This window comes from Danio rerio, chromosome 6 (genome assembly GCF_049306965.1).
Source record: "Danio rerio strain Tuebingen ecotype United States chromosome 6, GRCz12tu, whole genome shotgun sequence".
Lineage (NCBI taxonomy): Eukaryota > Metazoa > Chordata > Actinopteri > Cypriniformes > Danionidae > Danio > Danio rerio.
The window spans coordinates 100,780-127,500 of record NC_133181.1 but is presented as its reverse complement, the minus strand read 5'-3'; the positions used below and the strand labels follow the sequence as shown (position 1 = coordinate 127,500).

The following is a 26,721-nucleotide window of genomic DNA, read 5'->3' as shown; positions in this document are numbered from 1 at the left end:
CTTCTCTACAGAAGCTGGTCCTCCACCCTGTTTAGAGCATCATTATGGCTGTTTTACATTATTACTAGCGTGGCTCAGGCGATGGGTCTGCCACAGAGAAGCTAGAGGTTCTGGGAAACACTCGTCACTACAGCACTCTTTTCCCAAGCGATGCATCAACCTATGGTAGTTCAGCCACAAGTTACGTTGTGGTTTGGGAAACGCAGCCCTGATCTTGTATAATTCACACACTGCACAGGAGAGAACACAGACCACTTCCACCATGCTGGATCAGCAAACTCAGGAGCAGACGGGTCGCTAAACTAACCCAGCACACTCAGGCTGTGACCCAGCACTCACTGATCTTCATTCATTTCCTTTTCAGCTTAGTCGCTTTATTAATCAAGGGTCGCCACAGTGGAATGAACCACCAACTATTCCAGCATATGTTATAGGCAGCTGCAACCCATCTCTGGAAAACATCCATAAACACTCATTCAGACTTATTATACAGTACAGACAACTTGGCCAACCCAGTTCCCCTATAGCGCATGTGTTTGGACTGTGGGGGAAACCGGAGCACCTGCAGGAAACCAATGCGAACGCAGAGAGAACATGCAAACTCCACACACAAACACCAACTGACCCAGCCAATGCTTGAACCAGCAACCTTCTTGCTGTGAGGCGACAGCACCACCTACTGCACCACCGTGTCACTCACTGATCTTTGATCTCTGGTAACTCTGCCTTTGATCCTGAGTTGAGGAAGGCGGGACATCAGCAGAGAACAGCCAATCACTGACCTGGAAACACACAGCTGCTGTGATTGGTGTCTGTCAGAGAATCAGGGGCCGAGACTGAAGTAAGAGTGTAGAAACACTGATACACACACACACACACACACACAGCTGCTGCTGCTGGAGTAGCACCAGTCAAGCTCATCTCTAGAGCACTGGGCAACAGATGCTCATATACAGTCTTCGTGTCGTGTGCACTGTGTGTGTGTGTGTGTGTGTGTGTGAAGGCTGAAGTCTTACTCTGGATAACACCAAGCTTCTGCCGCAGGAACTCCGCCATCTCCTGATCTTCCTCCTGCTCCCTGTGGGACACACACACACACACACACACAGCTGTGATTCTACTGTCTTCATTGATGTGGTGTGTGAATGAATGAGTGTGTGTGTGTGTGTGTGTGTCACCTCAGGCGCTCCACCTCTGCGTCCTCCACCAGGTAATCTCTCTTCTGCACCAGCGTGTGTATCTGCAGGATCAGCTTCTCCTCTGTCTGCCGCTGCTGCTTCGTCTTCTCTGCGTCTGCAGTACAGCAGAGATCAGTCACGCACACACACACACACACACACAGCTGTACTCTACACAACTCTCTATGTATGTATGTGTGTGTGTGTGTGTGTGTGTGTCACCTGGCACTCTGACAGTCTTCCTCAGCTCCTGCTTCAGGCTCATGATCTCTCTGCAGAGCTGAATGTCGTCCATCCTGAGCAGAAGAGCGCAGCGTCATGTCACACACATGTACAGCATTTCATGGTAAAGACTGTGTGTGTGTGTGTGTGTGTGTGTGTGTGTGTGTGTTCTGTGTCTACTCACATGAATCTGAGCTCAGACTCGCGCCGCACCAGCACCTCCCGCAGACGCTGAATACGCGACATCTCTGCCTCAATCTCCTCTGCAGACACCGAGCGCTCGGCCATCGACACGTCACCTGCACACACACACACACACACACAGAGAGTGTTAGAGTGTGTGTGCGATGATGTGTGCATGATGGTGAGTTTGTGTGTGTGATGGTGAGTGTGTGTGATGATGTGTGTTTGTGAGTGTGTGTGATGATGTGTGTGTGTGTGATGATGTGTGTGTTTGATGATGCGTGTGTGATGATGTGAGCGTGATGGTGAGTGTGTGTGTGTGCGATGATGTGTGTGATTGTGTGTGTAATGGTGTGTGTGTGTGTGTGATGATGTGTGTGATTGTGTGTGTGATGGTGTGTGTGTGTGATGATGTGTGTGATTGTGTGTGTGATGGTGTGTGTGTGTGATGATGTGTGTGATTGTGTGTGTGATGGTGTGTGTGTGTGATGATGTGTGTGATTGTGTGTGTGATGGTGAGTGTGTGTGATGATGTGTGTTTGTGAGTGTGTGTGATGATGTGTGTGTGTGTGATGATGTGTGTGTTTGATGATGCGTGTGTGATGATGTGAGCGTGATGGTGAGTGTGTGTGTGTGCGATGATGTGTGTGATTGTGTGTGTAATGGTGTGTGTGTGTGTGTGATGATGTGTGTGATTGTGTGTGTGATGGTGTGTGTGTGTGATGATGTGTGTGATTGTGTGTGTGATGGTGTGTGTGTGTGATGATGTGTGTGATTGTGTGTGTGATGGTGTGTGTGTGTGATGATGTGTGTGATTGTGTGTGTGATGGTGAGTGTGTGTGATGATGTGTGTGATTGTGTGTGTAATGGTGTGTGTGTGTGATGATGTGTGTGATTGTGTGTGTGATGGTGTGTGTGTGTGATGATGTGTGTGATTGTGTGTGTGATGGTGAGTGTGTGTGATGATGTGTGTGATTGTGTGTGTAATGGTGTGTGTGTGTGATGATGTGTGTGATGATGTGTGTGATTGTGTGTGTGTGTGTGTGATGATGTGTGTGATTGTGTGTGTGATGGTGAGTGTGTGTGATGGTGAGTGTGTGTGATGATGTGTGTGATTGTGTGTGTGATGGTGAGTGTGTGTGATGATGTGTGTGATTGTGTGTGTAATGGTGTGTGTGTGTGATGATGTGTGTGATGATGTGTGTGATTGTGTGTGTGTGTGTGATGATGTGTGTGATTGTGTGTGTGATGGTGAGTGTGTGTGATGGTGAGTGTGTGTGATGATGTGTGTGATTGTGTGTGTGATGGTGAGTGTGTGTGATGATGTGTGTGATTGTGTGTGTAATGGTGTGTGTGTGTGATGATGTGTGTGATTGTGTGTGTGATGGTGAGTGTGTGTGATGATGTGTGTGATTGTGTGTGTAATGGTGTGTGTGTGTGATGATGTGTGTGATGATGTGTGTGATTGTGTGTGTGTGTGTGATGATGTGTGTGATTGTGTGTGTGATGGTGAGTGTGTGTGATGGTGAGTGTGTGTGATGATGTGTGTGATTGTGTGTGTGATGGTGAGTGTGTGTGATGATGTGTGTGATTGTGTGTGTAATGGTGTGTGTGTGTGATGATGTGTGTGATGATGTGTGTGATTGTGTGTGTGTGTGTGTGATGATGTGTGTGATTGTGTGTGTGATGGTGAGTGTGTGTGATGATGTGTGTGTGTGATGATCAGAGGAGCTGTGCTGTGGCGGTGCTCCGGCTCTGTTCCTCCTGCATGAAGCTGAACTCGCGGCTCACACTGAGGACCGGCGCTGGAGCACAGAGCAGCAGCAGAGCGGCGCTTGTAGAGCAGTTACCCACAGCGCAGCGGCTGCAGATCAGCACAGAGACGCTCAGGGGGGATGAGGAGGATGATGATGAAGATGAGAGACTCCTCCATCCGCTTCAGCATTATTAGCTCACATGAGCAGATCTCAAAACATGAACATTAGCAGGAATAACAGCGCTGCACACACAACTCACACACTCACCACAGTGTTCACACACACACACACACACACACACACACACACTGATGATGATGATGAAGATACCGAGCGCGTGGTCAATAGAGACTATAATAGACAACTATAAGACACTTGATCGCACAAAAGATGCTGTTATTTGTGTGTGTGTGTGTGTGTGTGTGTGTGTGTGTGTGTGTGTGTGTGTGTGTGTGAGCTGAACATCCGTCACCTGTGTGTGTCTCCTGCAGCGCCCCGTACATCTTTATGCCGCCGCCGGTACCGGACAGCGCCTGCTGCAGCTCCATGGCGGACTCTGGGCTCCGCAGCACCGGATCTCTTTGTTTTGGTCGCGGTAAATCACGCAGATCGGCGCTGCTCCGCGGAACAGAAGCGCATCTTGTCAGAACGAAGGCCGTGACGTCACCGGGATGAGGGATGCAGAGCGCATGCGCACAGAGGATGACGGCCTTGCATTTAAGGGGCCGCCGAATAAACACCGAGACCAGAGGCGACATGACAGACGAGCTGAGGAGGACCCGAGCACCGGGACACCGGACTGATGCTGCGCTGCTCAGGACCAGAGAAAGCCGACACACAACACTGATCATGAGCAGCCCATCACACTGTACACCACACACACACACACACACACACTCTCTCTCTATTTCTCTCTGTAGGCTACTGCTAATGTAAAACCCTTTCTGTCGTTCTAAAATAAAGAAATAAGCAGAAAGCAAAGCAAGTGTGTGTTTCTGAGTGATGTAGAAGCCTCGGGAAATCACACAGGTGAGTGTGTGTGTGTGTGTGTGTGTGTGCGCGCGCGCGCGACTCTTCAGTGTTCTGCCGTCTGGTGGCCGCTGGCGGAACTGCACCCTGTGCGCTGTTTTGTGTTTACAGCTGAGCTGAATGTGCTGCTCATGTACGCGCTGCTCTGCAGGTCAGCCGCGGCTCCTCCTCGCGTCTCTCCTCCTCCTCCTCCTCCTGCTGCTCCTCGCGGGGTTTATTCGTTATGATGAAATCTTTCATGAACATTTTAGCACTCGCTCGTGGGTCCCGTCATGCCCCGGTGCATTGTGGTCGCTGTCAGGCGCGCATGCGCGCAGCGGAGCTCCATCTTTCCATCCCGAGCGCAGAGGAGCAGCGGATGTGTTGATGCCTTCAGTCGTTTTGTTTTTATTCTTAAAGGCCCAGAGTCGCTGTGAAATAAACCCGCGCGGACTCTTCCTCCGTTATTGTCCTCCGAGGAGCTTCCAGCACCGGGAATGCGGCGGTTGGCGGCTGTTATGAGGTAGATCGAGCCGCTGCTGCTGCGCTTCGGCCGCGGCGACACATTAGAGAGTGAATCCGCTGCAGGAGCGCTTCCGGCCCGCAGGAGAGCAGGTGCGTGCGCCGCTGCGTGTGCTGTTCGCTTAGCAGTTAGCAGTGTGTGTGTGTGTGCGCGCGCATGTGGGTTTGTGTATGTGTGCGTGTCTCTCTATGTATGTATGTATGTATGTATGTGTGTATATGTGTGTGTGTGTGCGCGTGCGCGCTCGGATTCACCCGCAGCCATAACGAGCCCGGAGATCATCCCGAACCGAGCCGCACCGGAGCGCCCGGCGCCCGCGGCTGCTCTCGGTGTTTAACGGCGGCAGCTCTCGCCTCCTGTTGTCATTCTGAGATGAGAAATAAGCGCCTGTGATGAGGCTGTGCTCATAAACACTGTCGCCGTAATCAATCACCGATTAACGTCTCAAACTCGCCGTGTTATACCGTCAGCTCTGCTGTCACTCACAGACCGGGCCCAACTCACCGAACAACCGGTCAACAATCAGCGGGTGTGTACATCTGACAGACGTGATGGAGAAATCATGTGAAGAGGCCGTCCTGTCATGACGCTGACAGCTGAGCAGCACCTGGAGAGAGAGAGAGAGAGAGAGAGAGAGAGAGAGAGAGTGTGTGTGTGTGTGTGTGTGTGTGTGTATGCGGTATTAAGGCTATATATGTGTGTGTGTGTGTGTTTGCTTTATTAAGGGTATATGTGTGTGTGTGTGTGCGCGTTATTAAGGGTATATGTATGTGTGTGTGTGTGTTATTTAGGGTATGTGGTTATGTGTTGTCAAGTGTGTGTGTTTGACGGTTTGTGTTTGTTGAAATACGTGTGTGTGTGTGTGTGTTTATGAAGGGTTTGCATGTGTGTTGAGCGTGGGTATGTGTTTGTTATTGAGGGTATGTCTTTGTGTGTGTTCATGTTAGTGTGTGTTTTTAAGGGTCTGTGTGTATTGTGTATTGAAGGTGTGTGTTTTCTATGATCTGGATTCACACCTGTTCACACTGCTGATGATCTGGAGTGAAGCTGATTGGCTCACCAGGGTTACCCAGATTGCCCTGCAGCACCTGTAGTTTGAGTTCTGCTGTTTATAATTTGACAGTTGTTTGTGACTGCAGCAACAGCTTTTATAGGTGGAGCTCAGCTGTCATTCACAGCACTGGCCAATCAGAGCCCAGCTGTTACATTATCACATATAGTCACACATCAGACTGTTGCGGTGTTTATTTTAGTCACACATCAGACTGTTGCGCTTATCAGACTGTTGCAGTGTTTATTAGAGTTTCACATCAGACTGTTGTAGTGTTTATTATAGTCACACATCAGACTGTTGCGGTGTTTATTATAGTCACACATCAGACTGTTGCAGTGTTTTTTATAGTCACACATCAGACTGTTGCGGTGTTTATTATAGTCACACATCAGACTGTTGCAGTGTTTATTATAGTCACACATCAGACTGTTGCAGTGTTTATTAGAGTTTCACATCAGACTGTTGCAGTGTTTATTATAGTCACACATCAGACTGTTGCAGTATTTATTATTGTCACACATCAGACTGTTGCAGTGTTTATTTTTGTCACACATCAGACTGTTGCGGTGTTTATTATAGTCACACATCAGACTGTTGCAGTGTTTATTATAGTCACACATCAGACTGTTGCAGTGTTTATTATAGTCACACATCAGACTGTTGCAGTGTTTATTATAGTCACACATCAGACTGTTGCAGTGTTTATTATAGTCACACATCAGACTGTTGCAGTATTTATTATAGTCACACATCAGACTGTTGCAGTGTTTATTATACTAACACATCAGACTGTTGCGGTGTTTATTATAGTCACACATCAGACTGTTGCAGTGTTTATTATAGTCACACATCAGACTGTTGCAGTGTTTATTATAGTCACACATCAGACTGTTGCAGTGTTTATTTTTGTCACACATCAGACTGTTGCAGTGTTTATTATAGTCACACATCAGACTGTTGCAGTATTTATTATAGTCACACATCAGACTGTTGCAGTGTTTATTATTGTCACACATCAGACTGTTGCAGTGTTTATCATTGTCACACATCAGACTGTTGCAGTGTTTATTTTAGTCACACATCAGACTGTTGCAGTGTTAATTAAAGTCACACATCAGACTGTTGTGGTGTTTATTATAGTCACACATCAGACTGTTGCAGTGTTTATCATAGTCACACATCAGACTGTTGCAGTGTTTATTATAGTCACACATCAGACTGTTGCAGTGTTTATTATTGTCACGCATCAGACTGGTGCAGTGTTTATTGTAGTCACACATCAGACTGTTGCGGTGTTAATTATAGTCACACATCAGACTGTTGCAGTGTTTATTATTGTCACGCATCAGACTGGTGCAGTGTTTATTGTAGTCACACATCAGACTGTTGCGGTGTTAATTATAGTCACACATCAGACTGTTGCAGTGTTTATTATTGTCACGCATCAGACTGGTGCAGTGTTTATTGTAGTCACACATCAGACTGTTGCGGTGTTAATTATAGTCACACATCAGACTGTTGCAGTGTTTATTATTGTCACGCATCAGACTGGTGCAGTGTTTATTTTTGTCACACATCAGACTGTTGCGGTGTTTATCATTGTCACACATCAGACTGTTGCAGTGTTTATTATACTAACACATCAGACTGTTGCAGTGTTTATTATTGTCACACATCAGACTGTTGCTGTGTTTATTATAGTCACACATCAGACTGTTGCTGTGTTTATTATAGTCACACATCAGACTGTTGCAGTGTTTATTATACTAACACATCAGACTGTTGCAGTGTTTATTATTGTCACACCTCAGACTGTTGCAGTGTTTATTATTGTCACACATCAGACTGTTGCAGTGTTTATTATTGTCACGCATCAGACTGTTGCGGTGTTTATTGTAGTCACACATCAGACTGTTGCAGTGTTTATTATTGTCACACCTCAGACTGTTGCAGTGTTTATTATTGTCACACCTCAGACTGTTGCAGTGTTTATTATTGTCACACATCAGACTGTTGCAGTGTTTATTATTGTCACACATCAGACTGTTGCAGTGTTTATTATTGTCACACCTCAGACTGTTGCAGTGTTTATTATTGTCACACATCAGACTGTTGCAGTGTTTATTATTGTCACACATCAGACTGTTGCAGTGTTTATTATTGTCACACATCAGACTGTTGCTGTGTTTATTGTAGTCACACATCAGACTGTTGCGGTGTTTATTGTAGTCACACATCAGATTGTTGCAGTGTTTATTATACTAACACATCAGACTGTTGCAGTGTTTATTATTGTCACACATCAGACTGTTGCAGTGTTTATTATTGTCACGCATCAGACTGTTGCTGTGTTTATTATTGTCACACATCAGACTGTTGCAGTGTTTATTATTGTCACACATCAGACTGTTGCAGTGTTTATTATTGTCACACATCAGACTGTTGCAGTGTTTATTATTGTCACACATCAGACTGTTGCAGTGTTTATTATTGTCACACCTCAGACTGTTGCAGTGTTTATTATTGTCACGCATCAGACTGTTGCGGTGTTTATTGTAGTCACACATCAGACTGTTGCAGTGTTTATTATACTAACACATCAGACTGTTGCAGTGTTTATTATTGTCACACATCAGACTGTTGCAGTGTTTATTATTGTCACACATCAGACTGTTGCAGTGTTTATTATTGTCACACATCAGACTGTTGCAGTGTTTATTATTGTCACACATCAGACTGTTGCAGTGTTTATTATTGTCACACATCAGACTGTTGCAGTGTTTATTATTGTCACACATCAGACTGTTGCAGTGTTTATTATTGTCACACATCAGACTGTTGCAGTGTTTATTATTGTCACACATCAGACTGTTGCAGTGTTTATTATTGTCACACATCAGACTGTTGCAGTGTTTATTATTGTCACACATCAGACTGTTGCAGTGTTTATTATTGTCACACCTCAGACTGTTGCAGTGTTTATTATAGTCACACATCAGACTGTTGCAGTGTTTATCATTGTCACAGGTTTTGTTGCAACGCATCAGTGTTGTGTTTGGAGTGTTTGTGTGTGAGTCTTTCTGTGCTGTGATTAGGGGATGTTTGGTGTGTCCACAGCATCAGTGTTCATCTCTCTCTCTCACGCTCTCTCTCTTTCTCTCTCTCTCTCTTTTTCTCTTTGCTGTCAGGAGCCATGGGTGTGCGAGAGCGGCCCCTGAGTGGCCCTTGAGTGCCGCAGACGCGTGTCCTGACCTCACTTCTTCTTCTTCAGTCTCCACTCTACTTCTTTCGGACTCTTTCTCATGGCTCCGGCCGGCCGGACTGCAGCGGCGGCGGGGTCTGTGTCTGCATGCGGCGCTGCGCTGGAGACGCCGTGCCGTCTGTGACTCCGCCCCTGAGCTGGACTTCCTCTTCTGAGCGTCAGGATGCGACGCGGCGCCGACACGCAGACGAGCGCCTGATCTGCAGGAGTTTAGCACTGGACCATAAACATGAATGGTGGAAAAGAGCGGGAGGGTACCTTCGCCCAGGTGCCCATCGGCTGGCAGAGGAAGCTGGAGGCCTCCGGTGTCCTGTACATCAGGTATGTATGCATAGGCCCCTTTACACTGATGCAGTTTAGTTTTAAAGCGATCCGCGTCCACACTGGTGTTTCAGCTAGTGTTTCTGAACAGCTCTCCGTCCACACTACACTGCTGCACACACACATCACGTGACCACACACACACACACACACTATGTGCGCGTCTGAGCTCCAGGCAGTCAGTGGGTGTTTAAGCACAGCTCTCCAGGTGAGAGCAGTGCAGGTCAGACAGCTGATGAAGGATCTCCTGCTCGATCTGATCTCATTTTAGTTGGTAATGGTGGTCTTGAACTCATCTGGTCTCCATCTGATGACTCTCGGCTCTTCTTAATCTATTCTTGTTCTCAGGTAAGGTGTCTTAGCTGAGTGCAGAGATCAGTTTCTTTATTAATGTGTGTGGGCTTAAATTTAAAGAGCCCCTATTATACATGAAATATGGTCATATTTTGGTTGTAAGTGTCTCCAACAACAGTCTAATGCATGCAAGGTCAAAAACACTTTCATGGTCTTATAATCTGCATTTATTTTTACCTGATTATCCCAGCGACTTTCATATGAATCGTTCAGCGATTCATCTGTTACTGAACACCTCCTTAGCGTGAAGCTAATCTGCGCTTTGTTGGTCGACACTGACTGCCTTCAGAGCGAGACAGAGTGAAATGCCCAGCAGCTAATCAACAATATTAAAGTAGTCAGAGTGCACACGCTTCAGCTTCATAGTGCGAGGCGTGGATTTTAGATGTGAATGCTATTATAGACGATGGACTTTTAAATACCGAAAATTAATTTTGCTCTCTCTCTCTCTCTCTCTCTGTTTCTCTCTCTCTCTCTCCCTCTCTCTCTCTCTCTCTCTCTCACTCCCTCTCTCTCTCTCTCTCTCACTCTCTCTCTCTCTCTCGCTGTCTGTGTGTGTGTGTGTGTGTGTGTGTGTAGCCCCAGCGGATCAGTGCTGTCCTGTCTCGAGCAGGTCAAGTCTTACCTGCTGACCGATGGCACCTGTAAATGTGGTCTGGAATGTCCACTCATCCTCCCGAAGGTCAGTCAGAACACACCTACACACACATATACACACACATATACACACACTTACACACACATATACACACACATATACACACACACACATATACACACACACACACATATACACACACACACACACACACACACACACACACACACACACACACACACACACACACACGTACCTGAGCACCTTGATTTCTGCATCTCCACTATTATAATAATCTATTTTCCCCTGAGCCAGCGCTGCAGTCCATCACGCCTTCACTGCATTTGAGTTGGGCCAGACAGTGACATGACAAGCGTTTAGACTTCCTACATTAGAATAACACACGACATTAACCCAGTTGATCCTCCTCATTCAGACAGTGTTTACTCAGCTGAACTCTGACCCTCAGCTCGCGCCTGTCTGACTGAAACACCACACAGACAAGCGGAGCTGCGCCTGTATGCTGACTCTCAGGTGTCGCTGTGAAACGTCTGATTCCTCAGGTTTTTAACTTTGACCCTGGAGCGGCGGTGAAGCAGCGGACAGCAGAGGACGTGAAGGCTGACGAGGACGTGACGAAGCTCTGCATCCACAAGCGGAAGCTGATCGCGGTGGCGGCGCTGCATAAGAGCATGGAGCTGCAGCCGCCGGCGCTCACGCTCACCAGCCCCGGAGGAGGCACCAGTACGTCTGATCACAGTAAACAGACATCTGATTAGCCTTTAGTCAATGATTGCTTCTGCATGTTGTTGCTCAGTATACTGCATATGTTACACTCTCCTGACCTTCTATTTACTGCATCGTGACTTTATCAGTTGTGTTGATAATATAATTAGCCATATTAGCTTGTACAGTAAGTACGTAGTAAGAGCTCTCGTGTTGAAATGTCCGGTTCTCGAGTGCTTGACCGTGCTCTGTGTGCCCGCAGGTGTGAGCTCCATGTCTGCCGCTCCGCCTCGAGCAATAAGAAATAAGACCCACGAGAGCCAGCCGGAGTGCAGGAACCCCTTCAAGACGATGATGGCGGCTGGGCAGCGGCACTTCTCTCCGGACCTGTGCCCGCAGCAGCAGCAGGACGGGTTCCCTTCATACCCGCGGCAGAGGCTGAGTGAGCCCGGGCACAGGTCTCCATACCGCAGTGGGCACAGTAGCATGCTGAGCCCTCCGGCACAGACCTTCGGGGACAGTTCGGTTTCTCCCAGGACGGATGCTCTCGGCAGTCCTGACGGGGTTCTCCGTGGCACGGCCTGTGGGTTTCAGGGCACCGGCAGCCCTGGAGCTGTCCACAGCAGCAGCCGCGTCCCTCTGTCGTCCCCGGGTGTCCTGGCACATGGTTCACCCGTTGCCCCATCCTCCTGTGTCATGGCGGGCAGGACTAACATGCCTCTGTCGCCCCCTGTGCCCAACAAGAGCCCCGTCATGAAAAAACCCCTGTGCAACTATCCGCCCGGCATGGACTCCAGCAGAGGTGTGTTTCACCATAAGGCCCTGTCTGTGTCTGCGCCCACCCTGCCGCCGCCCTGCGCCCTGCAGAATAAACCGCTGAGCTCTGAAAAAGACCCACTCGGCATCCTGGACCCCATTCCCAGTAAACCCACCCCATCCCCTTTCCAGTCCAGCGCCCACTCTCAGGTACCAATGATGAATGTAAACATCCCGCCCGCCATCGTCCCACTGCCTAGTAACCTGCCCTTGCCCACGGTGAAGCCGGGCCCGGTGGGACACATGCAGAGGGCACCACACGCCACGTCCATATCCCCGTCTCCCGTCACGTCCCCTGTGCACATGTCTGTGCCCGCGCTGGGTCGTGTGGAAGCATCTCCTCAGCGCTCCCGGTCCTCGTCCACCTCCTCGGAGCAGGGCAGCTTCGCCGTGCCCCCATGTGGCAGCATGAAGGTGCCGCCGCGCTCGCCCCGCTCTGCCATCAGCTCTCCGCGCCCTGCTCTGCCCTCCAGCCCGTCTGCCAAGCCGGAAGCTCTTCATTCGTACAAAGATGTGCCCGCCCAGCTGCTGGCAGGGATGAGTGGCATGAGCGGTCAGCACAACCCCATGTACCCGCCTGCCCCAGCGGGTGCTGGGCCGCAGAAGGAGCACCCAGGTCTGCTGGGGATGCCACTGAACCAGATCCTTAACCAACACAACGCTGCCTCTTTCCCTGCCAGCAGCCTCCTCTCAGCTGCCGCCAAAGCACAGCTAGCAAATCAAAACAAGCTAGGCAGTGGTGGTGGCGCGGTGGGCACGGGGGCGTCCGCTGGGCTCTCCTGCCCGCTCACTACACCGGACCCCAGCAGACCGACGGAGGGCCACGCTGCGCTGAACCCCATGCTGCCGCCCAACCCCGCCATGATGATACCCAGCGGCGAAGCTCAGAGCGGGCGCGCTGCCCTCCGGGACAAACTCATGGCACAGCAGCGTGACCCCATGCGCAAGAGGAAGCATCCTGCAAGCGTTGCCCACCACGAGAACAGTTTTTTCAACATGGCTGGCATAAGGACACCGTGCCCGCCGGCCGAGCAGATGAGGAAAGCTGCCCGCCTGCCCTCCAACACGTCTATGGCGCAGCTGCTGCAGTCTCTGAGTAACCACAGCTCCCACAGGGGCAGGAGTCCAGCCCTCGCCAGCCCTGGGCGGGCACACTTTGGGGAGGGGGCACAGGTACAGCAGCGGGGACATGGGCAGCCCGACTCTATGCACTGCCCTGCCGTGGAGCCCCAAAGCCACTACTCTGGCATGATGAACCAGATGCAGCCCACGGCCATGGGCAACTGCGCACCCGTGAACCACAGTGGTGCAGTTCCTCTGGCCAACCACATGATGGCGCACACAGGCACTCACTTTCAGCAGCACGTCCAGCCTAATGCCAACTGCATTCTGCCCGGCGGAGAGTCCTGCTGCCCGCAGCCCATGGCAGATGCAGGTAAAGACCCCTGATGCTGTTTGGATGAGGTATTTCACTGATGTCTGAAATGTTTTAGCTGTGTTTGCTCCTCATGATCAGCAGCTCTGTGTGTTTAATAACACATGTGCTCTGCTGGGGTCTCGGTAAACAAAACAGGTTCGTTTCCTTCACTGACGAGCTTTAAAACTGCAGCACAAACCTTTACAGGCAGCCCGTCAAAATAAAGGCTGGCTGCTTTTACTTTGATTAACAGAGTTAAAAAATACACGAACATTCCCTGTGTTTTAGTGTTGTACATTTAAATATGCCCTCCACACTTTAATATTTGGATATTTTCAATGTGTTCATAAAAAGGTCCAATAAATACAGTCCAATAATGCCATTATTACAGTAATACTTCTGTGTAATGGGTCACAGTACTGCAGGGTGAGCAGCACACCAGACCGGCTGCTCATTAGCACAGTCATAATACAGCAATGGACTGAAGAACTCTGAGTGGAGGCTTCATCCTCAACACCTGCATGAGGAGCGCTGCATCCCCAAACCCGCCACAGATCCAGTGCTCGATGTGCTTAAACACTACAAGTGCTGCTGTGTGTTGTTCCTCACACATATCTTCCCTGACCTGTTCAGTCGTGTGTGTGTGTGTGTGTGTGTGTGTGTGTGTGTGTGAATCATACCTTGTAAAGCACTACCAATCATCTCACTGCTGCCTCCATGGCAACCTCTCTAGCAGCCACCGGCAGCAGCAGATCATCACAGTGTCCGCACCAGCCGCCGCTCTGTCACAGCACACACAGCATTCATTATGCAACACACACACACACACACACACACGGACCACTTCTCTTGATGTGCAGGGGATGTGTTTTGAGTGCAGTGTGTTCCAGCTCAGTTCCACCTAACCAGCAGGCGGACGTATTCACAATAATCTTGATGATGTTGTCATGATCGGGGCTTTGATGTGATCTGGCGTGATACTGTGGTCATGGCCATGTACTGTGTTCATTATGGGATGGCTCACAGTAGAGCAGTGTTTTGACCAGCAGTCAGCAAAAAGTAGACAGCATGAGCCGCTTATATGAAAGGGTTAAAAAAAATAAAGGGAACGTTCTTTACAGGAGCGCTGAGATTCTTCATCTGATCACTTGATCAGTGTAGTGTACAGTACAGCTAGTGTAGATCAGTGTAGTGTACACTAGAGCTAGTGTAGATCAGTGTAGTGTACGGTACAGCTAGTGTAGATCAGTGTAGTGTACACTAGAGCTAGTGTAGATCAGTGTAGTGTACAGTACAGCTAGTGTAGATCAGTGTATTGTACACTAGAGCTAGTGTAGATCAGTGTAGTGTACAGTACAGCTAGTGTAGATCAGTGTAGTGTACACTAGAGCTAGTGTAGATCAGTGTAGTGTACAGTACAGCTAGTGTAGATCAGTGTAGTGTACACTAGAGCTAGTGTAGATCAGTGTAGTGTACGGTACAGCTAGTGTAGATCAGTGTAGTGTACAGTACAGCTAGTGTAGATCAGTGTAGTGTATGGTACAGCTAGTGTAGATCAGTGTAGTGTACACTAGAGCTAGTGTAGATCAGTGTAGTGTACGGTACAGCTAGTGTAGATCAGTGTAGTGTATGGTACAGCTAGTGTAGATCAGTGTAGTGTACACTAGAGCTAGTGTAGATCAGTGTAGTGTACAGTACAGCTAGTGTAAATCAGTGTAGTGTACGGTACAGCTAGTGTAGATCAGTGTAGTGTACAGTACAGCTAGTGTAGATCAGTGTAGTGTATGGTACAGCTAGTGTAGATCAGTGTAGTGTACACTAGAGCTAGTGTAGATCAGTGTAGTGTACAGTACAGCTAGTGTAGATCAGTGTAGTGTACGGTACAGCTAGTGTAGATCAGTGTAGTGTACAGTACAGCTAGTGTAGATCAGTGTAGTGTACAGTACAGCTAGTGTAGATCAGTGTAGTGTACAGTACAGCTAGTGTAGATCAGTGTAGTGTACGGTACAGCTAGTGTAGATCAGTGTAGTGTACAGTACAGCTAGTGTAGATCAGTGTAGTGTATGGTACAGCTAGTGTAGATCAGTGTAGTGTACACTAGAGCTAGTGTAGATCAGTGTAGTGTACGGTACAGCTAGTGTAGATCAGTGTAGTGTATGGTACAGCTAGTGTAGATCAGTGTAGTGTACACTAGAGCTAGTGTAGATCAGTGTAGTGTACAGTACAGCTAGTGTAGATCAGTGTAGTGTATGGTACAGCTAGTGTAGATCAGTGTAGTGTACACTAGAGCTAGTGTAGATCAGTGTAGTGTACACTACATTGTCTTTGTCGTGTAGGGCAGCTGTATTGGTGTCCGTCAGTGTGTGTGTGTGTGTGTGTGTGTGTGTGTGCGTGCGTGCGTGCGTGTTATTGGTTTGTGTAATGATCTCCTCGTGGGCAGTGTGTGTGTAGCTGACGTCTGCTTTACCTACAGGTGAGCCCAATCCGCTGAGCTGCAGCATGGCCAACACTGCTCATATGGGTGGCATGATGCCTGCCGCAGGACACATGTACCACCAACACCACCAGCAGCAGCTTCACCCGGCACTGCAGGGCATGCACGGGGTCTCTACATACCCGAGCCAGGGACACTCCTTTACTACGGGCCCTTTCACAGACAGCAGCGTCCCCAACTCCAGCGGCGTGCCCTGCCTGTACCAGGATTACCAGGTGACCCACTGGCAAACACCTTCTTTCTGTAACCCGGGCGAATGTTCCCAGATGATGTAATGTGTGTGTTTGTGTGTGTTTTCTGCGTTCATCAGGGATGTGTGTCTGAGAGCGGGCAGCCTGGCGTGGCGTCGCTCTCTGGAGAAGCGGGCATGTACCGCGAGGGGCAGCAGAAGCTGCAGGGAGACGTGCCTGTGGTGCCAGGAGGTCAGGGGTCGGTGGAGTCAGTGGATGCCATCTACAGGGCGGTGGTGGATGCGGCGGGCAAAGGTGTGCACGTGACCATCACCAGCGGTGTAAGCGGCTCCACGCAGGCCAGCCCTGTGCCGGCGCTCAGTGCCATGAGTGCCTTCACCGCCTCCATTGGGCCGCCGCGCAGCCTACCTCACGCCACCAGCGCTGTCATCCATGCGCCGCGCAGCGCAGAGTGCCCAGAGCCGCCGCACAGCCGGCCACCGGTGCCCAACCACGCCCGCAGAAGCACTGAGGAGCAGAGCAGCGACGCCGCAGACGGGCACCAGTTCTTCCGCTCGCCCAGTGCCGCCACGCCACGAGCACAGTGGGATGAGCCTGGCCTCTGGAGGAGCGAGGAGTTTCTGGAGTGCTCCACGGCGGTGCCTAGTGGGCGAGCGGAGCGGCAGTGCCCAGCAGATCAGCCGCAGACCCACGAGCTCCCCGACACCCACACTGATGATGCCAGTCTGCGCTTCAACCACCGCGCCGGCACGGGCATGAGAGAGCGACTGGAGCCGGCGGAGCGGTGCCCGCAGCTGAACGGCTCGCTCGCCCGTGCCGGGTACGGGGATCCGCTGACCGCTGAGGACCAGTCGCCCGGCTCCTCCACCAGTTTGGATGGCCCGCTCCTCAAAGACTACACCCACTTCAACGGGCACTTTAATGGGCACTGCGCACCCAGCCCCTCCGACACCAAGAGCCTGAGCAGCGAGGAGGAGCTGCGGCACCCGGACTCGCCCTCCGCTGACCTGCTGCACTACAGGCCACGCCCCTACAACATGGGTGAGCTGGTCTGGCCAATCACAGGCTTCCCTGCCTGGCAGAATAAGCTGGCAGATGAACATGGGCGCAATCCCAGCATGCAGCTGGCAGAGCAGGCCAAGGTAAGAGAGAGTGTGTGTGTGTGTGTGTGTGTGTGTGTGTGTGTCTAAGTAACACATCTCCTGCTGGACTCTGCAGGTGGAGCCGGAGCAGCTGAAAACACTAACACATGACCTGCAGGCGCTGGACCGAGCCAGCAAGAAGAGCCGGAAGTGAGTGTCTGCATCCTCAACCATCATACGCGGAGTTGAACACACACACACACACACACACACACACACACACACACACACACACACACACACCAACAAACACACACAGACACACAGATATTTGTCTGAGAACACTGAGTTAGTCCAGATTATTCCTCCTGAACCTCAGCGCGGGCGAGGATTCCTAAATAACATCCGCTGCGCAACACATTTGCCGGAATAGTAGGCGGTTCATTCCGCTGTGGTGACCTCTAATGTAGAGACTTTGCTGAAGGAGAATGAATGAATGAGTTTGAGTAATTTCAGATGGTCTGATGCTGATAATGAAGATATTCTGACTGAATATTCCTGCTTTTGCTGCAGTATGGCCGCTTGATCAGACGCTCTCGACAGTGTTAATCAGATTATTTTGTTTCTGACAGTACAGATGTCACGGTGAGGATTGGTGTTGGCCAGATTTGAAGCTCAGATGTTTGTGTTATCATCATCTTTATCGCTTCAGTGTTTTATTATTGCAGATTTGCATTCCTTTATGTTGGATTGATTATCTTCCCTCTGTCTGACGGCAGTGTGTGTGTGTGTGTGTGTGTGTGTGTGTGTGTGTGTTTGTGTTTGTCTGTGTTGTTTTCTTTGTGTAATGCGCTGTGGGCCTCTCTGTCCACAGGGCCGGAAAGCTGAACCATCATCTAGAAGCTGCGATTCACGAGGCCATGAGCGAGCTAGACAAGATGTCTGGAACTGTGAGTGAGATACACACACACACACACACACTTAAGCTCTGCTGTCCTGACGGCCATGCACTGATGTGTTTTGTGTGTCCGTCCGCAGGTCCACCCGGACCGTCAGGTCAAACTGCCCAAACCCAAGAGGAGGAAGATCTCCAGATAACAGCAGCGCTCCTGTGGCTCCACCCCCTTGCTGTGACTCCGCCTCTCTCTTTGATCTCGGTGCTACACTCTAGCAGACGGCTCAGCGTGGCCCCGCCCTTCACACTGACTGACAGGTGCTGGATCAGCCAATTAGAGAAGGCAGACAGACAGCTTGCTGAAGAACTGTTTTTTTCAGACAGGAGACGTCTACAGTACTGCGCTCACCACAGACAGTCCAAATATTTCTGATATGTTTTCAGTGTGTATATAGACAATACAGAAATTTCATGGTAAAAACATGGGAAGAAGTGTAAATACTGTAGGATAATGAGATGTACAAGCCAACCCAATGCACACTTTATCTTCAGCTGTACAAAAACACAAAGCAGAAACGTCTGATCGGCCCGTACGGCTCCGCGACGTTACCATCAATAAGAGTCCGTCTGAGACTTTTGTAAGCTTCAGTGTGTGTGTGTGTGTGTGTGTTTGTGAGTGCGCGTGTGTGTGTGTCGGACTGGACTTCACCAGCTGATCAGGCTTCTTGACTTCAGCTCTCGGGCTTCTCTGTAAAGTTCAGGTCTTCCAGCACTAAACACTAATGTTTTCACTCCTCTGTCATCGTCTTGCTCACTTTGCTCTGATGTTTTCTGTCCTCGTGCGGCTGCTCTGGCCTTCCTCCATGGTCTTGTCGTGTCTCTGCGTTACACTCGTGTCTGTGAGGTTTGGGTCGAGTCGTTCTCACTGTACTGGCCAACACGAGGGAAACTGGGCTGATCATATGGAGCTCACTGTTCATCAGGAAACTTGGCAATAACACGGCCCAGTGTACATACTCGCTAAAGCCTTATGCGTGTGTATCTCTCTCACACACTCACACACACACTCGTACCCTTCAGTGTTATTCGGTGAACAGTGTTTTTCTTCATTATGTATTTCTCCTGTGTTGGAGTTTGGCTCATCATCAGATGGAGGTGTGGAGGGTTCATGTTTGTCTCCGCATTGAGACGTTCCTCAGTCACATCAGCAGTGGAGATCACATGACCAGCTGAACACTGGTCGCTCACTGAACACTTCATACACACCAAACAGACGCAGGACAGCTGGAGATCTGCTGCTGAATCTCCAGCAGACTCATTCAACCCCTGCTGATGGGTAACTGTTTGTCTGCCCATAGACAGGGTCACCCTGAGAGGTCAGAGGTCAGCGTCGGGCCTTTAGGGTCAGGACAGGTCGTACAGCATTACTGTAGAGTGTGAGGATCTGCCAGTAACACTAACTCAGTATGAAGAGCTGATTCAGTGCATCGTGTGTGTGTAAACTCTAGACATGTGGGGGATTTACAGCTCATCCGGTCACACTCAAAACTCTAAACTAGGCCAGAGTCAACAGCAGACGTCGGTCGATTTCTCTTCTTGTTGTCGTCTTTACTGAAATTTCACTACAAAATTAAGTGCAATATTCACATTCAGTGGAACCGAAAACTAAATCCACACAAATATAGATTAACATGACAGTCCAGAGGTGAAATCACTCAAGCCTGTTCAGCGAGACGAGCAGATGAGTGTGTGTGTGTGTGTGCTGGTGAAGTCGGCTCCGTGTTGTGCTGCGCATCCGTGTTCAGAGTCACTGTTCAAGGTCAAAACATTTGTGTTCATGTGCTCAGTGTTGGCCAAAACTCCTCCATTGCTCTTCTGTTTCTCTCATCTCCTCCAGTGTGTGTGTGTGTGTGTGTGTGTGTGTGCACATGTGCACATGAGTGAGTGTGTGTGTGTGTGTGTGTACATTTTTTGTTCTTTGCTTGCTATTTTCTGACTGGTATCTGACTGGTGTTGCAGACCTTTCTGATGTCCATATTCTGGATGCGTATCTGAGTATATATTTTCTCACCAGTATGTACTTTACAGCAGTCGACTTGCTAAAGTATGTTGTGCACTTGATTATGTTTGTTTCTGATAGCTTTGATGTGGCTGTTAGCTTTAGTTTGTTCAAGTCCATAATTTCTCATGGTTTCTTTTGGTTTTTTAAAGATATCCTAAACAGCAGTTTTGTAAATATTGTGAACATTACAGGTCATGCTGTGATGTGACATTGAGATGACGTTGCACCAATGTTTCAATTAAAACCTGGTCACTAAATCCGGGCCAAGACTCTAGTTTTTACTGCAGCTTTATATCGGCATCTTCAGACCCCGTTAGAGCTGGATTAGTGTTTATTTTCAGTTTCTCAGTAATCGTCACACCGTTGCCGTGTATTTGATTGATAAATGAATGCATTAATGATTTCTTCAGCTCTGTGTGTTCTAGAGCAGTGGATCCATGAATTTTGAACTTCTTTTACTGTTGTAGCGGTGCGGGATCAGCAGGAATGAGTCAGGAATGCTGATTAATGAGTGATTAATTCTGTTTATTGCATGCTCTCTCCTATAATTAGTGCAGACAGTTGTGTGAAAGATGAATGCATGCTCGTGATGCTGGACCCTCAAACAGGCAACAAGAAGAACAGCTGATTCTGGAGGGTTGAACATGAGATCTTTCACAAATCGCTGAAATGAGAAATGCAGAATTCTTAACACACACACACACACACACACACACACACACACAGTCCTCAGAATGACCAGAAGATGGTAATAATGGCGTTAACTGTAAGAGGCATTTGTAGACTGCTGATATGCTTTGTTTGATTAATGTGAAAGGTGTGTGTGTGTTTGTGTGTGTGTGTGTGTGTGTGTTTGTGTTTGTGTCTAGATGATCAGAGCGCCTCCCGCCGGTAAAACATGGCACTGCCGGTCCCGGAGCGGCTGGAGGATAACCGGAGGATTAAAAGCACCGCATTGTCTGGTACAGCCGTGTTGTTTTTGGCGGAGAACACCGTAACTTGTGTCTGAGAGATGATTAACAGAGGCTGTGTTTATTAACAGCATCCCCGATGGCGACCGAATGCAGCCAGCACGCGGTGTTACGCTTTATCGAGGAGAGAGGAGGACGCGTGAAGAACGGGGATTTGGCGGATTATTTTCGAGCGGCGATACCACAAGAGCCCGCGCTGAAACAAGAGGCGAGAGAAGCCTTTAAACGTCACGTAGACACCGTGGCTTACGTGAAGGAGGAGAATGGCGAGAAATACGTTTGCCTAAGGAAGAGATTTTGGGGATGCCCGCGGAGCGCCGGGGGAGAGCGGGCGGACACCGATGACCCTGCACCGGCAGCACGGGCCCGGACGCTCAGCTCAGGTTACGGAACTGCTGATGCTGGAGGCGCAGAAACACACCCGCATATTTCTGAAGAGGGTGTGAACGGCGGAACACCAGCTGAACTCCGCGCGCACATGGAGAACTCAGACAGCAACAGATCCGCCGAACAGCGGCCGAAAGCAGCCGAGCAGCCGGAGGAGAGAGCCGCGGCCACGGGGGGGGAGGAGCGCGATGGACCGGAGAGCCCCGGGTGGGTCGGCAGCAGCCCGGCGGAGCAGCAGCGGGACTCCGGTGAGTCCCCGGGCAGGTGCAGGGAGTGTCCGCGGGCCGACAGCGACTATGAGGCCGCCGCGGTGACGCTAGAGCCGCTGGAGCACGCATGGATGATGAGCGCGTCTGACGGGCACTGGGAGAGCCTGCGCCCGCTGCTGGACACCGAACCCGCGCTCGTGGCTCGGAAAGACTTTGTGACGGGCTTCACTTGTCTGCACTGGGCCGCGAAACTTGGCAAACACGAGCTGATCGTCTTGCTCGTTCGGTTCGCCAGAGAACACCGGGTCTCCGTTAACGTGAACGCGCGCTCCAGCGCCGGATATACGCCTCTCCACCTGGCGGCGATTCACAACCACCTGGAGGTCGTCAAACTGTTAGTCGGAGCGCTTGACGCGGATGTGGAAGCTCGGGATTACTACGGCAGAAAAGCGTGTCAGTACCTGAAGAGCGACGTTGCGCAAAACATCCTGGAGATCGCGGGGGCGTGCGCAGAGGCGGAGGGCGCGTGCGCGGGAGAGGCAGAGGGAGAGGCGGGCCGCTGGAGGCTGTCGAGGGTTCTGCAGTCCAGCTTCAGGCCTCTGAGGATCCAGAACCAGGACTGCAGCGATGAGGACAGCGTGGCCAAGCAGAAACCCCTGCGCAGAAAATCCTCCTTTACTAAGATGAAGCCCAGAGTCCGGCTGCGGGCGCAGATAGTCCACAGCACCTCTCTGATGGACAGGTTTGAGAAAGAAGAATCTCCAAAGCTCTCCAGACCCAAATCTAACCTGTTCGGCTGACTGTGCAGATCAGCAGTGTGTTTTAAGAGCAGCGCAGGACTGAAGTCAGACTGTGTGTCAGTACCGCTGAACACTGTCGGGGCTCCGGGATGTTGTGTGGGCTTTTACACCGCTGAATGAACATGATAATGGTGTGTTAATCATGATCAATATTGCTGGAATAATAGACTTTACAGAAGAGGAGAGAAGTGTGCTGTTTACAGAAACTATGAGGACACGAGTTACTGAGATCAGACAGGGCCGAGGCTTAAAGTTCACATTTTAATGTCAATAAATTGAATCTTGTTTGAAATATTAATCAGTGGATTATTTTTCTGTAGATTTCAGTATTCTTGATCTTTCTGTGACCCCTTTGCTTCATTGATTAAATGTATAAAATATATAACTCAGTGTGCTGAGCCGGCCTCAAGCATCCACACTGATTCTGTGATCATTCAGACATGTCGGATATTCCAGGAATATTCAGCTGCTGTAACGAGCATCTTCCACAGCGCTGTGATGTCACACTGTTGCCATAGCAACACATCATCAGCTCTATGACCCGCCCACTGTGAGAGCAGGACAGCGGCTGTTCATAAAGGGGTTATTAATGCTTATTGATGGAGTGCTGCTGCTGGCCTGTCTCTACTACAGCACATCTGCACAGTTTAGTTTACTGTACATAAAATGAGAACAAACCCTGTAAGCATGTCTCCTGAATGTGAAGTGAGGACAGGGTTGCAGGTTCTGATGCGTGCGCAGGGATGTCACTTGTTTTTCCCCTATGAATGTATCCTTGCGTGCAGCACATTTCCCCGCAGGTGAAGCCGAGCGCTCGTGTCCTCTCTGGCCTCCGCACTGAGAGATGTGCTGATCATGTTCAGCTGCTTCTCCTGCAGAGCTCTGAAGTTCACACATGATGTTCAGGCCAGCGAGGGTCTACAGACGACTCAGGGCGCACTCACACTGATGAACTGAACCCAGGCCTGTTTCCCGGATCGTTTGAGAAGTGTGAGTGTTCTGAATCAGGTTCAGGCGGGGTTCAGTTGGCCAGTCCTGATGTGGCAGAGCGAGCTTCACTTGGGCTCAGGTGCGGTACGCTTGTGTGTGAGTGCAAAGCCTAAAACCGAAGACGAGACGTGACTTTTAGTAAGGGACTAGTTCATATGTGTTCATTAATTCTTCCTGTTGAATGAACACGAACTGTCAGAGTTTATTAAAGACTCAAACCCGTCACTGCAGCAGCAGCAGGACTTCATCAACATGTGTGAGACTGCTGGATCTGTTCCGCTCAATATTTAACTGTGTTTCACTGCATCTCAAACCACTAAAACAATGTAACTAAAGCACACACACACACACACGCACGCACGCACGCACGCACGCACACACACACACACACACACACACTGATCTGCCATTGGATTGTGCAGGAGTGATCCGTCTGTGTGGACTGAGATCAGCTGTTGTGAGTCTGCTGTACTGATGGTGCTGCAGTCATGTTCATCTTCAGTAAAGCTGCTGTGAATCATGTGAAAGCGCTTTACAAATGACCCTAAAGTGAATATATTCAGTGTTATACCAGATTTTAGCTGATGGACAGAATTTCCCTTAATTTTATGACTCAGTACAGATGTTGATGCTTTAGTCTTCATAATTTCTGAAAAAGATTTAGAAGTATGCAGCTCAATACAGACACATTCAGCTCATGTTGTCCTCCTCTGACAGTGTTAGTGCATCTGCCAATAATTTTATTGCAATTAAATTATTTTGAAATGAAATTCTGTCAGGGATTTGTGATGGGGTCAGAACAGAATCAGAACAGGATTCAGGGGCTTTCAGTAGTTTCAGACTGGAGGCTGGTCCAAGATGAAACTGCATGTATAAGTGTCGTGCTGCGTGTGTCAGAGAATCTGCACAGCTGTAATGCGGTTTACCTTGTATAACAGCTGCTCAATTAGTGAAGGCCTGGTCCTGCTCAAGCTGATCTCTGTCCGTCAAAGTGTCCCTTGAAGTGCTTAAAACACTTTCTGCCGCATCCTTCTGATTATTTCTGATTATACGTTTTCCCCAAGTTGTATTAATGTACCTGAATGATTCTAGGCTGTGATCTACTGTATAAGACTCACACATTGCTCTGACTGATGCAGGACGTGGATATTTTCATCAGGTGAATGTTTTCCCACACAGTGATGCGCGAGTGTGTGCTGCAGGCCTCTGAATGTCTGTAAAGACCTAAATAAATAATCAAACTTCTGAACACATTCAGGCACAAACTGCCTTCAATGCAGAATAGTTTTTGTTGTAGGACGCCTGAGATAGATACAGAAATGAACAGAAAACTCCTCTTGCTTGTTCATCAGCTTTGATGATTTAAATAACAAAAGCTATAGCGCGGCTTATCAAGTATAAAAGCGGCAGCGGCGCATCAGTCCTGCACAGATCCAGCCATGAACAAGGTAAGCTCCACAACCCTTTACACACAATGCTGAACACAGCAGCCCTTTACAGCCGCCCGTTTCACTGCTGTATAATGGCTCAGAAACACTATTGCATTACTATGATGCTTTAATATCCAGACCCAAACTCAGACGGTTTGACAGACGAGTGCTCTTCACAGCAGAACACACTGCTGTAGTTGAATGAGTGTAATTTTGGCGTTTGTGTGTTTTAGATTGTTTTCTACGAGGACAGAAACTTCCAGGGCCGCTCCTATGAGACCAGCAGTGACTGTCCGGAGCTCAGCCAGTTTCTGAGCCGCTGCAGCTCCTGCCGGGTGGAGAACGGTTGCTTCATGATCTACGATCGCTCCAACTTCATGGGAAACCAGTTCTTCCTGCGGCGCGGCGAGTATGCGGACTGCAAGAGGATGGGTTTGAGCGACTCTATCAGATCCTGCCGTACCATTCCTCAGGTGAGGCTCTGCGGCCTTCTGTCTGTGTGTGTGTGTGTGTGTGTGTGCGTGTGTTTGTTTCTCTATGTGTGTGTCTGTCTGTGTATGCTTATGTTTATCTCTGTCTGTCTGTCTCTTTGTGATTGTATTGCAATGTGAACTTCAGAAGTGCCCTAGTGTCAGCCTCACTAGTCTGCATGTCTTGAGCAGCACCGCGGAGCCTTCAGGATGCGGATCTATGAGAAAGAAAACTTTGGCGGGATGAGCTATGAGCTGACGGAGGACTGCGAGTCAACGGCGGACCGGTTCCGGCTGTCGGAGATGCGTTCCTGCCACGTGATGGACGGCCACTGGCTGCTGTATGAGCAGCCGCATTACAGGAGCCGCATGCTGTACCTGCGGCCGGGGGAATACCGCAGCTTCAGAGACATGGGCATCAGCTTCAGGTTCAGCTCCCTGCGAAGAATCATGGAGCCCTGCAACTAATTAACATCCATTACTAATGATTTGGAGGAGGAATTAAATTACTTTCATAATGACTTACTCTTGTTGTGTTTGTCAAGAAAAGCAGAAACAACAGTTGAAATCTTCGTCCAGAAGAAGTGAACTAAAACAAAACCACAAGTGTTCTGGTATGATGGAAACACGAGTTTGGTTAACCTGTAATGATCAAGAAATAATGCAGGACTGTGCTGCTTAACATCCCTTTACATCACTCATCAAATATTTATTGACATCTCATTAGCATAACGATCAGATGACGTTGCTGATTACAGTACAATATTTCTAACATTCCCAGTTGTGTCACCTTGAACAACAAAACACTTTTTATTTAGTCAAAAATGTGCCAGAGGAAAATATCCTGAAAGAATAAAAGATGTGGACAGCCCCGTCCCGCACTGCTGGATCTGAAGGTGCGCTCGGCCTTTCTGCTCAGGGGATGGAGATTTCAGATGAAATATGACGTTAAGCATGACAGTTGATCATTATAGACACACTATATACACTTGATTACAGATTAATCACGCTAAAATGGAACTTTTCCTAGCAAAATCTTACCCTCAAAGAGCAAAGCACAAGGCTAGATCTGCACAACTGTAAGCACACTGTCAGCTTCACACTCTTTTCAAAACACTAAACACACTTACATCACACACAGACGTACACTATGAAGTCATTTCCTTGCCATTCCAAAGCACTGACTGTCAAATGAGCCCAGATGTGAGCCAACCGGTTACAGGGTTTTCCAGCTGCTTATACACATTTTCAAAACAGCGTCACCTTTTTCAAAACTCTACACACAATTCCCAACACTGCACACACAAAATGCAGACTGCCT

General features: G+C 49.1%; 4 protein-coding genes across 7 annotated transcripts in view; 3 read left to right on the top strand and 1 right to left on the bottom strand.

Moving 5' to 3' along the window:
* The window catches only part of bmerb1 (bMERB domain containing 1), a 6,018-nt gene extending 2,028 nt beyond the window's left edge, over positions 1-3,990 (bottom strand). The window contains 5 exon segments of the mRNA NM_001033738.1: positions 1,017-1,078; positions 1,179-1,293; positions 1,401-1,474; positions 1,585-1,699; positions 3,813-3,990. Coding sequence (NP_001028910.1) covers positions 1,017-1,078; positions 1,179-1,293; positions 1,401-1,474; positions 1,585-1,699; positions 3,813-3,888 — 442 coding nt within the window. The 5' untranslated portion in view covers positions 3,889-3,990.
* A 707-nt stretch (positions 3,991-4,697) lies between these two features.
* mbd5 (methyl-CpG binding domain protein 5) lies at positions 4,698-20,405 on the top strand. Of its 2 annotated transcripts, none has more exons than XM_073953450.1 (10): positions 4,698-4,963; positions 9,114-9,508; positions 10,442-10,544; positions 11,024-11,204; positions 11,449-13,437; positions 15,893-16,128; positions 16,224-17,246; positions 17,323-17,396; positions 18,061-18,136; positions 18,225-20,405. In XM_073953450.1, exons 2-10 carry the CDS (start codon positions 9,417-9,419, stop codon positions 18,282-18,284), a joined length of 3,834 nt encoding a protein of 1,277 aa, XP_073809551.1. In that variant the 5' UTR covers positions 4,698-4,963; positions 9,114-9,416; the 3' UTR covers positions 18,285-20,405. The 2 variants fall into 2 exon arrangements, with proteins under 2 accessions (XP_073809551.1, XP_073809550.1); XM_073953449.1 differs by having other exon boundaries at positions 11,024-11,219.
* A 635-nt stretch (positions 20,406-21,040) lies between these two features.
* sowahcb (sosondowah ankyrin repeat domain family Cb) lies at positions 21,041-22,808 on the top strand. Of its 2 annotated transcripts, XM_009299786.5 has the most exons (2): positions 21,041-21,105; positions 21,186-22,808. In XM_009299786.5, the coding sequence occupies exons 1-2, from the start codon at positions 21,042-21,044 to the stop codon at positions 22,508-22,510; spliced, it is 1,389 nt and encodes a 462-aa protein (XP_009298061.1). In that variant the 5' UTR covers position 21,041; the 3' UTR covers positions 22,511-22,808.
* Positions 22,809-24,012: 1,204 nt separating this feature from the next.
* crygm4 (crystallin, gamma M4) lies at positions 24,013-25,925 on the top strand. 2 transcript variants are annotated; one of them, XM_073952637.1, is made up of 3 exons: positions 24,013-24,948; positions 25,164-25,403; positions 25,549-25,922. In XM_073952637.1, exons 1-3 carry the CDS (start codon positions 24,940-24,942, stop codon positions 25,645-25,647), a joined length of 348 nt encoding a protein of 115 aa, XP_073808738.1. In that variant the 5' UTR covers positions 24,013-24,939; the 3' UTR covers positions 25,648-25,922. The 2 variants fall into 2 exon arrangements, with proteins under 2 accessions (XP_073808738.1, NP_001007792.1); NM_001007791.2 differs by having other exon boundaries at positions 24,928-24,948; positions 25,593-25,925.
* The last annotated feature ends 796 nt before the right edge of the window (positions 25,926-26,721 follow it).